Genomic DNA, 13518 nt, shown 5'->3' on the forward strand with positions numbered 1-13518 from the left:
ATGGCGCCCAGACTTCGCTGGAAATTTTATTCTCGGTTGCTTTGGAACATCTTCTTTTCCAATGTCACCTGGTACTCCTGTCTTTTCAGAGCATCTTGGTACTGCATCCGTTGTGTTGTCCGCTGTGGTTTTGATACCAGTGTCAGTCGTAGTAGTGTCGGAACCATCAAGCAATTTGTCTTTTTTGATCAAATATTTATCCATTTTTCCTACGTTTGGTTGTTTGATTCATATGAATACAATTTAGGATAATACATGTCTATTAGTATTTATAATCAACCAGGCAAAGATTTGATTTAGGGTGGGCAAAGTCCCCCCTCCCCCCAAAATATTCAATCTTCAGCGTGGTAATGAATAATAAAACCAAGTTTTGTCAAAATTCGGCAAGAATCATGTCTTCTAGAGTTTTTATGAGCTACAAATTGAACGAGTTTTCAAGATCAAGGGCAATAACTCATACTAAATATTTTTTCGATTTTTTTCATTTTCAATAGGCTTTATCCATGGGTGATAACAAACACTCAAGCCAAATTTCATTAAAATCTGTCAAGAATTGTGCCTTCGTGAGTGTTTACAAGCTAAAAATTGAACGCGTTTTCAAGAATAAGGGCAATAACTCATACTCAATATTTTTAGATTCTTCTGATTTTCAATAGGGTTCATCCTTGGGTGATAACCAACACTCAAGCCAAATTTCGTTAAAATCCGTCAAGAATTGTGCCTTCTAGAGTGTTTACAAGCTAAAATTTGAACGCGTTTTCAAGAACAAGGGCAATAACTCATACTTAATATTTTTCAATTTTTCTGTTTTTCAATACGGTTTATTCATGGATGATAACCAACACTCATGCCAAGTTTCGTCAAAACCAGTCAAGAATTGTGCCTTCTAGTGTTTTTACGAACCAAAAATTGGACGCGGTTTCAAGAACAAGGGCAATAACTCATACTAAATATTTTTCAATTTTTCTCATTTTCGATAGGGTATATCCATGGGTGATTACAAACACTCACACCAAGTTTCGTTAAAATCCGTCAAGAATTGTGCCTTCTAGAGTGTTTACAAGCTAAAATTGAACGCGTTTTCAAGAACAAGGGCAATAACTCTTACTAAATATTTTTCAATTTTTCTGATTTTCGATAGGGTTTATCCTTGGGCGATAACGAACACTCATACCAAGTTTCATCAAAATCTGTCATGAATTGCACCTTCTAGAGTGTTTACGAGCTTTTCAAGAACAAGGGCATTAACTCATAGTAAATATTTTTCAATTTGTCTGATTTTCAATAGGGTTCATCCTTGGGTGATTACAAACAACCATACCAAGTTTTTCGTCGAAATCAGTCAAGAATTGTGTCTTGTAGACCGACCAACGGAAAGAGGTGACGGCAATATACGCCCCCCATTTCATGTCATTTTAAGATACTCTGTGATATAGAAAAGGCATATTAGGAAATAGTGAGTAAAATTCCTAGTTAGAAGTATTTTTAAAGGAATTATGTGATTTTCGTACATTTCTAGTACTTCAGAAGACAATTTACATATATTCAAGACTCAAATCAACCCCCCCAAAATGCTGCATCTGTCCCTTTAAAACTGACTGAACAGGAGTAGAAGAAGTGATTAACAAAAAAAGGAAAGAAATCTAGAAACATAAAAATCAACATTTTAATCAAAAAGATGTATCTTCAAGACAAAGAAGTAAATAGGCACTTGTCATATGTATAATGGTGAGAAAAGTTTCCTGGCAGGCTTGAAAATTTGGCTTGTATTAATACTTAGAAATTAACAAAGTGGATTTCAATATTGAGCACTTTTTTATATGTTTATGTTACAGCCACTACAATTCAGATTTTCAGATGAAATTTCTCATCTTTTCAAATTGATCTGATGAATGTCTTCATTGCAAATAGATTATCAACTACTGCATGTTAAAAGTTTGAATTCTCATTGAGAGGAGAGGAAGAAATAGTGTTTCCAATCTTAGGTCCAGTGTCAACTCTCAACCATCTCCATTAAAGAATGATTCTTAATAATTTAAATCCATATAAAAATTGCTAGATAAATTCTTTATTCACATCTATCTGGATGAACCCACTGGTCTAAAGATCGGCCAACTTTTTGTTTTACTTTCTCTGTTGCATCAGATAGTTCTTTCACCACAGCCTACAAATATAGAAATTTTAATTGTCTAAAACTAGCTCAGTCAGATGATGATTATATGATGGTATTTGTCAGCCATGACTAACTGGAGCTTGAAGTATCTTGCTAAAATTGGGTTTTAAATTGAGTTTAGTTTAAATGCACACAATATTAGTTGAAATAACATCTGCAAAAAAAGTGTTAAACTTAGTCTTTTGAAAGGTTTCTTTATGAAAACTTAGGTTAACAATGATCCCGTCTACAAGCTGATCCTCTTGACATTGATATATCCCTGTACCAATTTACAGATAGGTCAAAAGGGAATATTGAGGAAAGATGACTTATTCCACATCACTATACTTTCACAAGCTGACTGAGATAAGATCCCAAAACCACCATCATGTAAAGTTTCCAATGCTCTGATTGTGCTACAGAGATGAATGAGAAAACTTGAACGTGTATAATGAATGTTTTAATAACCAAATTGAATACTTACATGAGTGAGTTTGATAATTTGACTGTTTTCAGTGACTTGTTCAGGAGTTCTAGCACCAACAATAGCTACCGGTACAGCCTCTTGTTGTAGTACCCAGGCTAATGAGGCTTTAGCCATATCTAAATTCTCTCGTTTACAGATAGATTTTATATTTCTTACAGCCTGTGAAAAGAGAAAATTCAATGCCATATTTTCAAATCAATTCTATTTTTCAAAAATATTTCTAGGAGAAAACCCTCTTAGAAGCACAATGGGAGAATTGTGCCTATACGCTTCCACAGATATGCCACATTTTGAATTTCACACTAAACGACTGTTGTCTCCCCATAAGTCATTTGCCGCCATTGCATCTGTCACACAAGTTCAGATAAGAAGGATATAATTTATAAATTTAATTGACTTTATTTTAAAACATAAAATCGATTTTAATTGGAAATTACTTGTCGCCATGTTGTCTCATGTTTCATTCTCAAAATAGCAAGGGTCAGACCCAAAGACCTCATTGGTCCAAATATTGTGTCATATGAGTGTTAACTAGAAATCATTACAATTTGAGAACAGCAAGCCATACCAAAATTCCAATCCAAGTCATCCAAACACACTTACTCTTGTTCACTTTTATTTGTGAGTAAATCCTAGATCTTACCTCAAAGACTTCAGCCTCACAGCCATCTTGTCCATGTCGAGCCAATCCTTGTCTGAAATTCAAAGAAGACTTTTTACTACAAATGCTACTGGTGGGAGAAAATCAGGAGAGTTTGACCAACAAATGGCATCATGTCAATCACCTCTTAACCTTTTTTTTTTCAATGGGTGTCTCAGCTGACTCTTAATTTGCCCCAATGTGCAGACACCTTTTCTGGTGGTTTTGAGCACAAGTAACCCAAATCTAACACCAAAGTTTTTAAACTTGGTTATACTTGTAATGTGCCTTCAGCAGAGAATTAATTTTATAACTTACGAAGCAAATAGTTTTCCTCGTCTCCTGCCTTCTGGAAGGTCTTCAAGCTTCTCATATCTACCAGACAGTAAACCTTGTTGAAGCGGAGAATATGCTAGAATACCAATACCCTTATCCTTACAGATTGGCTGGACATCAAACTCTACTGATCTCCATAATAGATTGTATCCCATCTACAAACATAATATCACAAGGTATTCAATTATATATCAGTATAAGGGACCAATGTTTATATATTTTGGGTTTATCAAAGCCCTCCTCATCAGACATTTCCAAGTTAACAACAAAAATAGAGGCCAGACATGGAGGCCAATATTCATATCAAATCTTAGCCTACTGACATCATATCCATTGATATTGTCTCCTCAAAAAATCTAAAGTTGGTTTACCTGGTTAGAAACAGGGGCCAGCCCAGCATCTAAATATGTGTGTAGATTTTTAGGGCCAAAGTTTGATACACCATAATATCTTATTCTACCAAGTGATACCTGTCTTTTTAACTCTGTTATTGTTTCTGCCGCATCTTTTATAAAACATGGAAAATGGATCTGAAAAATCAACATTTTGTTCTCAAATCCAGATATACAATGCTGCTCAGATAGGAAAAATAAGTTTTTTTATATTTTCAGACTGAAGACCAGGAGTGTTCATTTAACAACTTTGTATTGAGTTATACTCTTACATAGCTATCTCTTCATCTGTTACAGGCTTTCTCATCTCAACTTTTCATATATTTTAGATATAAAGTCAATTTTAGGACAGTTTGTTGAACTTTGAAGTTAATTTTACAACACTTATTGCACTTAAAGCCTAGGAACCTACTGAACAAGACAGAAAACAGATGTTTTTCTGACATTTGTAGTAGAATAAGACAGACAATGCAGCTGATGTTCTGAAGTAATGCTCTCACCTGTAGGAGATCAATATAGTCTGTCTGTAGTTTGGTTAAAGCGGTGGTAACAGTTTTATCTATATCTTCTGCAGTATATGGTTCCGTACCCTTACCAAACCCATATTTAGTAGCAACTATAGCATCCTTTCTTCGGCCCTGTAAACATTCCCCTAGTACTTCTTCAGACCCAGCATAGCCCTGAAATAAGGCAAAATTTATAAGCTATTGTCTTCTTGTGACCTCCAAACATTAGAATCATACATGACAGTTTTATTAGTGGGTACTAAGGATCTTATCTTGAGCTCATTGGTAATTTATAGCCTAATATTTTACCTTTTTGTAATAAAAATATTATTATTATTATTATTATCCAGGATTTGTGACTTTCCAACAATCATTCAGGATTTCTGACTTCATCAGGTCTAGACTTATGGACCTAATGAAAAGTACTGGTATGATAGTTGATTTTTGTATATAATGAGCAATTAACAGATTCTATACATACCTGTGCTGTATCAAAAAAATTGATTCCTACTTCAAAACATCTATCAACAATAGCCTTGGATTGCTGTCAAATAAACATATATACTGGTATCTATCATTATTCACATTAATAGGAAGGATTATATTAAACAGTATCATGGTGTATTTGCTCTTAATCTTCATCGCGCGCTATAATAGATCTGTATTTGTGTTGGCAATGTATTTGAAAGCTCAAAATGCTTCTCATAAGAGAATATTATCATTTTCATTGACTCTTTACAGGATATGAAAGTACAAGGTATTCTGAAAACCGTGACCTGTTAAAACCACTATACACAATGTAGGCCTATTGGAGTCATATGACGAATATAACTTGAAAATATTGCTAAATAGAACGTTTAACTAAAATCAGAAAAAAAATCTTGTTCGCAAAATATAGTTGGCTGACAACATTATAATGTGGGCGTATAAATAAGAAAAGATAGCTTGCCAGGCAAGGTAATATACGCCCACTGGCAGCTTTGATTTTGAACATAAATATTTAGCAGTACAGTAACAATCACCAGTATGAAATATTCAACCTTCAGTCATACACTTCTTTTGAACTCTTTAGGGCGATATTGAATAATATTGAGAATGAGTTATTTCCCTAGTTCTTGAAAACGTGTTCAATTTTTAGCTTTTGAAAACTTTAGAAGACAAATATTCAATCTTCAGCGTGGTAATGAATAATAAAACCAAGTTTTGTCAAAAATCGGCAAGAATCATGCCTTCTAGAGTTTTTAAGATCAAGGGCAATAACTCATACTAAATATTTTTTAATTTTTCTGATTTTCAATAGGCTTTGCCCTTGGGTGATAACAAACACTCAAGCCAATTTTCGTTAAAATCCGTCAAGAATTGTGCCTTCTAGAGTGTTTACAAGCTAAAAATTGAACGCGTTTTCAAGAATAAGGGCAATAACTCGTACTCAATATTTTTAGATTCTTCTGATTTTCAATAGAGTTCATCCTTGAGTGATAACCAACACTCAAGCCAATTTCGTTAAAATCCATCAAGAATTGTCCCTTCTAGAGTGTTTACAAGCTAAAATTTGAACGTGTTTTCAAGAACAAGGGCAATAACTCATACTAAATATTTTTCAATTTTTCTGTTTTTCAATACGGTTTATCCATAGGTGATAACCAACACTCATGACAAGTTTCAGTCAAAATCCACCAAGAATTGTGCCTTCTAGAGTGTTTACAAACTAAAAATTGAACGCGTTTTCAAGAACAAGGGCAATAACTCATACTAAATATTTTTCAATTTTTCTCATTTTCGATAGAGTTTATCCTTGGGTGATTACAAACACTCACACCAAGTTTCATCAAAATCCGTCATGAATTGCACCTTCTAGAGTGTTTACAAGCGTTTCAAGAACAAGGGCAATAACTCATAGTAAATATTTTTCAATTCGTCTGATTTTCAATAGGGTTCATCCTTAGGTGATTACAAACAACCATACCAAGTTTCATCGAAATCAGTCAAGAATTGTGTCTTGTAGAGTATTTACGAGCAATTGTGGACGGACGGACGGACCGACCGACGGATATGGGTGACGGCAATATACGGCCCCTATTTCATGTGGGCGTATAAAAATCATGAATATCATTCAGGTTCAAATGTCCAGATTGTTTAGAGACATTGGTATGGTGATTATCATTTCATATTTTATAGATAAAACATAGTTAGATAACAGGTCGTAGACACACTGAACTTGTTTCTAATCTATAATCAGTTACACTCTGTCAATATCAGCCTTAACAAGAATGGTATATTCATGCTATATTTGTTTATCCCATGAATGATATTATACTTTGTTGAAATAACTACAATGTGTGAAAATGCATAGATAGAACTGCCCAGTCGTTAGGGTGGGGTCCGTTGGGGCTTGGCCCCAGCAAGTTAGAATTAAGCCCCAGCAAAACCTTCTTCAGTTCAGCAGAGATTGATTAATTTACAGTGTCTTTGTATGGAAAAATATATATATATATATAGGTTTTAATGCGTTTTTGGCAACTCAAAATTGTCATTCCTGGCGCAGGGCTGCTTCTCAGGCAGGTGAAAAGTCTTATTTTGAAGTAAAAATTAAGCCCTCTAAATGCTCAAATTCATCTCAGGCCATCTGGAATGGCTTTTGCCTCTGGGAGTGGGAATGGGGGCCTCTGGCTCTGGCAGCACCCAAACCTACGGCCTTGCATCTGACAGACACTTCTCATTTTTGCCCACGTCAAGTCAGTTGGTCAGAAATTTTTCTACCTGCCCCCCTGGTTAATACATTATTATTCATAGAATTATACATTCTGAGGTCAATTTCAAAGTATCGGCAAGGCTGTTAATTATAGACACCCTATAATTATTGACTGTCACGTTTACAAATCTTCAACATCAACGTCGACAAATAAATGTCTCTATACTAACCTGCATTGACTGACTCTCCCAGTTGATGGTTGTTTTATCATTGTTGAACTGCCAGCATCCTAAACATACTCTAGACACATTCAAATCAGTTCCATTTAATGTCACTCTCTCCATTTTAAAAGCCGGCGGCTCAAGTAAGTTGAGTTGTGTTAGTAGGTCAAGTTATATATGAAGTGGGCGTGACACTGATTAGTTCCGGACATTTGCGAAAATTTCCGGACATTTAAACTCTTGTTTTCCAGACCACAATTAATTAATCTTCAAACGGGCTGTTATGGAATGGGGCATATTTCAATAAAGAACTAACCAAAGAAAACACCTTGAACTAAAACTAACACTTTCAAAATCTGTTTTGAAAGCCTTCTAAGCCCCGTCGTTAGAGTGGGGTCCACCAAGCTCCAGCAAAACCTTCTTCAGTTCAGCAGAGACTTTACTTTTTTACTTTAGTAAAAAAAATACAAAGATATCGATTTTGATACGTTTTTGGCACCTCAAAATTAATTGTCAGAAATGAGTTCTCTGGATCTTTTATTCTTCAAATTTTCTGAGTACAAAATCTGAACCCAGCACCAATTCATTGAAGTTTGACAAGTTTAGATTCCGACACTAGCCGACCGTGTTATAAGCCGAATAAAGCTGAGTAGCTTAGCTAGTGTATTAATATTAGCCAAGAGTTGGCATACAATCAAAGAACTGTCGCTTGTGTCCTTGTTGGTAATGTTAGAGGTCAAATAAAATATCACCAAACTGATAAAATGTGCTTTCCATTTCTACAGCTTTTTTTTCGATTCTTGAAAAGAGATGCTTTACGATGTTAGGTATTTAGATACTGTAGTATTCCACATCGTTGGCGGCTGCAAGAATGGCCTGCCTGATAACCACGGCTACAGTATCGATCTTTACACGTCTGCTAGAGTTTCCCGCCCTTTTGTCCATTGCTTCCATGACAGGAAATGAATATAAATCTTATAATAATTTATGCCTCAGCATCGTGTATGCGTCATTACAAAGACACTTGGGATTGTTTTTATAAAATTCCCTATCAGAGCAGCCATGATGCCTAAATAATGAAGACAAAATGTAAAAAATAGATTCTGTTTTTAGGAGAAGTGTTTGGTAATCCAGCGGAGGTGAAGGACAGACATTTTGGTAGTAGCCTCAGTTTTATTTTACCCCGAAAAATTACGTCGACTGACGGTTGCGTGGAGATGTTGTTACGAGCCCAAATGGCAGGGATCGAGTTCTATGATGCCGTTTTGAATAATGAATTACAATTATTGAAACGTTTAGTCACCCAACATAAGCTTGATTTGAATGCTAAATTTGTGGAAGTGAGGAAAAAGAACCATTCTGATTTGTGTCCGATCCATTTAGCTTCTTACAGAGGGTACACCTACATGCTACAGTACCTTATAGAGTCCAAATGTGATGTTAATAGAACCACTACCACTTTGAGAAGGACAGCATTACATTTCTCTGTCTTGAGACATAAGATAGCTTGTATGTTGTTGCTAATTGCTGCGGGGGCTAAACTAGATGCGAAAGATACATTTGGCAACTCTCCGTGCCATTATGCTGCTGATGATGGTTATTGTCAAATTCTAGACGTGTTGATAAGAAGAGGGGTGAACGTTAACTCAAAAGACATCACATCTAAAACTCCCCTCATGAAAGCTGTCCGTAACAACAAAACCGACGCAGTACTCCGATTACTTCGAGCAAATTCTGATCTTAACATAACAGATCGTAATAGTGATATGGCATTACATTATGCCGCTAGAAATGGTTGTGTAGACATTATAGACATCTTACTCTCGGCAGGTAGTTTGATTGACGTTCAGAATTATTGGGGCAGGACTCCATTAATGGAAGCCGTCTGTTACAACCATAAAGAGGCTATTGCCAGATTGATCGAAGTAAGTTGTGATTTAAATCGACGTGAATTTAAGACTGGCGACACTGCTCTACATATTGCTATTAAGAGAAACTACAGTGCTGTTGCAGATCTGCTGTTAGCTGCTGGAAGTCGCCATGATATTTATAATCATCAAGGCGAGACGGCTGCATATGATGCTGTGGTTACAAATAAACTTGAAATTATTCGACTAATGATAGTTTCTAACTGTGATATTGACGTACCTGCCAAATACTTTCCCAATGGTATATATAAATCTATATTTCAACTTGCAGCAGAAAAGGGACATTACGAAATCTGTCGGCTGTTGGCGTCCCTTGGTTACGTTGATTACGCGGCTCGTGACAATTTCTACACCAACTATACTCCCTCACGTCCCAATGAACAAGATGACATGATCATATTACTCAGAAATAGCATGCAATCAGTTGTGAATCTACAGCAGTTGTGTCGACGTTGTATTAGAAAGAGAGCAGGGCACAATTTATTGGACAAAATTGAGATTCTGCCCATGCCCAGAGCTTTGAAGGATTTTCTGTTTATTAAGGAGTTAACAGTGAAGAAAACCTTCAAATAGAAAACAATATTAACCTATGGAAAGCATGATTTATCTAAAAGCCATGGAACAAAAACTTGGGTTTGGACAGTTTTCTCTGTCATTTTTTACGATCCTTATCTGGTAATGGTATGCTTTCATAGCAAGTTTCTTATCATCTTTGTTTAATTAAATAAAATTCAATATTTGGGGCAATTTTTTGTTTCATGGCTGACCATGTGATCATGATTTAGTGGGCAGATTTAAATATGGAGATGTTTAAACTGAAGTGTGTCGGTACAGTCTTTCAACCCAGTCTTACATGAAAGAGGGTGTAAAGGCATAAATTACTATGACCTTGTAAAGCTTGTTATTAGCTTCTCTAATGTAAAATATATGAATTATTTTGGTTCATTGGAAATGCAAAATTTCATATATTGTACAGAAATTCTGAAGTTACATGATGCTTGGCCCAGACGTCTTTGGTTTTTAAGATTATCTGGTTAAGAAGCAAATATTCAATAGAAATATTAGGTTTGAACAAACCCAATTTCTGCATTTAAGTGATGGTAGTGCTAGAAGGAATAAGATTATTTTTCTAATTGTAAAATGTCAATGGAATTCTAAATTGTTACAATATATACAAAGAAGTTATTAGATCTCATCGCAAGAATCTCACAGTGACAGTCTTGGAAATTTCTATTTCCATTTCTTATTTAGACTGAACAATACCAGTCCACTAGAAATGTAGAATTTGGACTGGCCAGAAAAATTTGAATAATTACTGTTGGAAAGCTGTTGAATGGTAATAAAAAGCTGTTACTAATATCCAATCGAAATCTTTCTCTAGATTTCATATTGAAATTTGGATAAGATTTGGATTTGGCAAACTTTGACTCACATGTTGCCATTTAGATAAGTATGGTGCCAGAGGTTGTTTAATGAATTATGAGGTGAGAGGCAGAGTATGGCCCTAAGAATTTTCAAGAGACAATTCGATTACTTTGTACAATAAGAAATTTGAAAGGGGTGTGGGGTTTGCAAAGCTCAGCCAGGTTCAGTTTAATAACATTTTAAATACATTTAGATTATCTCTTATATATGTTTCAATGACAAGGCTTCATTGTAAGCCAATAAGTTTCCAAAAAGTAAACAGAAAACTGTGAAGTTTCATTAAATATAGTCCCTGATTACCATAAATAGTCATTTAAGGTTCATTTGCAACGAATACCTAGAGAGTAACTTTTGGTATTATTGGTTGATCAAATAGACAATGCATGCTACTGTTTTAAACTAACTGATGAGATTGCTAATGATATTTCAGACTGATTAAGATTATATTGTTAAGATGTGTTCAGATTATGACTGTTGATTTTTGAATGTTGATATTTTGAGATATTTAATAATTGTTTTCCAGTAAAATTTTGAGTGTATTTTCTGTGAAATATCTTCAAAAAAAAGTTAAATATTTGTAAATAGCAATGCGGGTAATGAATTCTTTCGAAGAGAATTATTTCACCTCAAAAATGATTTTGTGTATTATTAAACAGATTTATTTCAACTGTTTTGTATTTATTGTCCGAAGAGAGTCAGGTGAGAAAGAAAATGAGGAAGATTTGACTAGCAAAGATACTTGAATGTGATGTTCTTTAGAGTTATGAAACTGCGCTGTTGTAAACAAGAGAACAGATCCATATTTTTATCAGCATCCTAGATCACTATGAATCAAAACATAAATACAAGCAGTCAAGGTTATTTTAGGGTGTTGATAGGAGAGTTCTGAACAGGTTCTCTCTGTTCCAATTCTTGCCTCAATCGAACGACAGGGAAATAGATTCGTCACATTCAAAAATTTTGAATGCTGTCTAAACTTACGATATTTTCAGCCAACTAGTTAAATTGAACATTTGGTTGATTCAATGAATGTGAATCACCAATCAAGCAACTCTGACACAATATAAGTTTGCCTTATACAATGAAGTGTTTACATTTTGACTGCGACACAAATCTATTATAATCAATTGAAATATTAGGTTTTGCTAAAACCAATTCCAACATTTAAAAGCTGGTAAAGCTTCTTTTTGCGTCAGAAGGGAAAAGCCGTAAAATGTCCACAGAACTCTATTGTGATAATCTTTACCCAATCATACCTGGTTTTCTAGAAAAGATTTCCAAAGAAAAAAACAACACATCAAATTGAAGATAAATATATTACAAACATGAGATTGAATTACAAGTGGTCTACAACAGATGAAACAATGATTTAACTGAGTTTTTTAGCCTTATTGTACAGAGCATCCACAACTTTTCCCATATTCTGTATGGTGTCCAGGGTGCTTTCATATGTTTTATCTATTGGTGTTTCATCAAATATAACTAATACACCAGCTCCTTGGTCTAATATACCTGTAATATAACAGAAACAAAATTGACCTCACCTGCTATTGTGTTTACAGAATTGAATTTTTACAGTTACTTCAAAATCATGCGATTTTACTTCGGATATCACCATGAATACTAGTATTTATCACTGAAGGCGAAGCTGATTTTGGAATGCAAAATAGCTCACATAATTTGTTCACAGATTAAAGTATTTATAATTTATAATATTAGATTAGATATTAGCAAACTAACCACTGAATTTCTTGTCTAAAATCATCTGAGATAATTTCTTCTCTACTACAACCTGCAAAGTTCAAAGAATATTGTTACAAATAATAATCTGCATTGCATTCATTGCCAAAACTAGAGTGAATTATTCTGGATCTTCATTTAGAACTTGCCTCAAAACATTTCTAAATCTTTGAAATTTTCAAATGATGACCAAAATATTGATTTTAAGTAAGCATGTCTGCTATGTGTCTCAGGTGATATCTAAGAGGGGACATAATACTTTGAAAATAACTCATATAATAAATTTCTTCTTACCTCTGGTAATTTGATTAAACTGGCTACATGGTTAACCTATAAACAAAATAAATAAAAATAAATAAATATATATTAAAACTTTCGTGAACTTATAATGGCTACTGTCAGTTGTTCAGTAAAGGCATAATTCCAACATATATGTGCTAGCATATATATTATAAACATCAATTAATCTCCATTTCAGATACCTGAGGAAGGTCCACTGCTGTATTTTCCTTAAGTTATGGATTACATTTTGAATAATGATTGATGTAAATATCTTTCGACAATGCTTTGTATGAAAATAAATTGATCTGATTAAATTATCCCTTATTTACTTACCTGTACTTTAGAGAAAGGTTCTATAATACGACAGAGATTTTGTTCTAGTAAATTATCATACAGAGTAACTAAATGGGCATTAACTATTGGATCATCTTCTAGTTCTTTCTTATATAATCCTAGAGACTGGAATATAATATATATATATTAGATAGATTTCATTAGAATCCATCCTTTTAGGAAAACACAAGGCATATCATTAGATCATTTCAATCAATTACAATATGAGCTTCATATACTTCAAAATCAGGTAATATATATACAAAAATAGAGGGTTAGTTAGAGCAAGAATTTAAAAATTCTATAAGGTTGCAATCATTTAGACTTTATAATTCCCAATTTTATCTACAAATCTGATGGATGAGATGCTGCAGAGTTGTCATA

The 13518-nt window shown here is 34.2% G+C and overlaps 2 protein-coding genes across 2 annotated transcripts; one reads left to right on the plus strand and one right to left on the minus strand.

Annotated features, from left to right (window-relative positions):
• Positions 1-1653: 1653 nt before the first annotated feature.
• LOTGIDRAFT_237410 (hypothetical protein) lies at positions 1654-7602 on the minus strand. Its single transcript, XM_009046754.1, has 8 exons — positions 7436-7602; positions 4995-5057; positions 4508-4687; positions 3987-4145; positions 3598-3770; positions 3283-3334; positions 2637-2798; positions 1654-2164 (listed from the first exon to the last, which is right to left on the minus strand). Exons 1-8 carry the CDS (start codon positions 7547-7549, stop codon positions 2069-2071), a joined length of 999 nt encoding a protein of 332 aa, XP_009045002.1. The 5' UTR covers positions 7550-7602; the 3' UTR covers positions 1654-2068.
• A 780-nt stretch (positions 7603-8382) lies between these two features.
• On the plus strand, positions 8383-9309 carry LOTGIDRAFT_198738 (hypothetical protein; the record flags this gene model as incomplete). The annotated part of the gene is made up of 1 exon (XM_009046755.1): positions 8383-9309. A coding segment is annotated over exon 1 (666 nt), but the record flags the coding sequence as incomplete, so codon positions are not given.
• Positions 9310-13518: the final 4209 nt, after the last annotated feature.

This window comes from Lottia gigantea, assembly GCF_000327385.1.
Source record: "Lottia gigantea unplaced genomic scaffold LOTGIsca_106, whole genome shotgun sequence".
Lineage (NCBI taxonomy): Eukaryota > Metazoa > Mollusca > Gastropoda > Lottiidae > Lottia > Lottia gigantea.

Coding starts and splice junctions, on each gene's coding strand:
- LOTGIDRAFT_237410 (XM_009046754.1), bottom strand. CDS start 7,549: ATGGAGAGAGTGACATTAAATGGAACTGATTTGAATGTGTCTAGAGTA. Junction 5,058..7,435: donor GGGAGAGTCAGTCAATGCAG/GTTAGTATAGAG, acceptor TTTATTTGACAG/CAATCCAAGGCTATTGTTGA. Junction 4,146..4,507: donor ACTATATTGATCTCCTACAG/GTGAGAGCATTA, acceptor TTGATTTTTCAG/ATCCATTTTCCATGTTTTAT.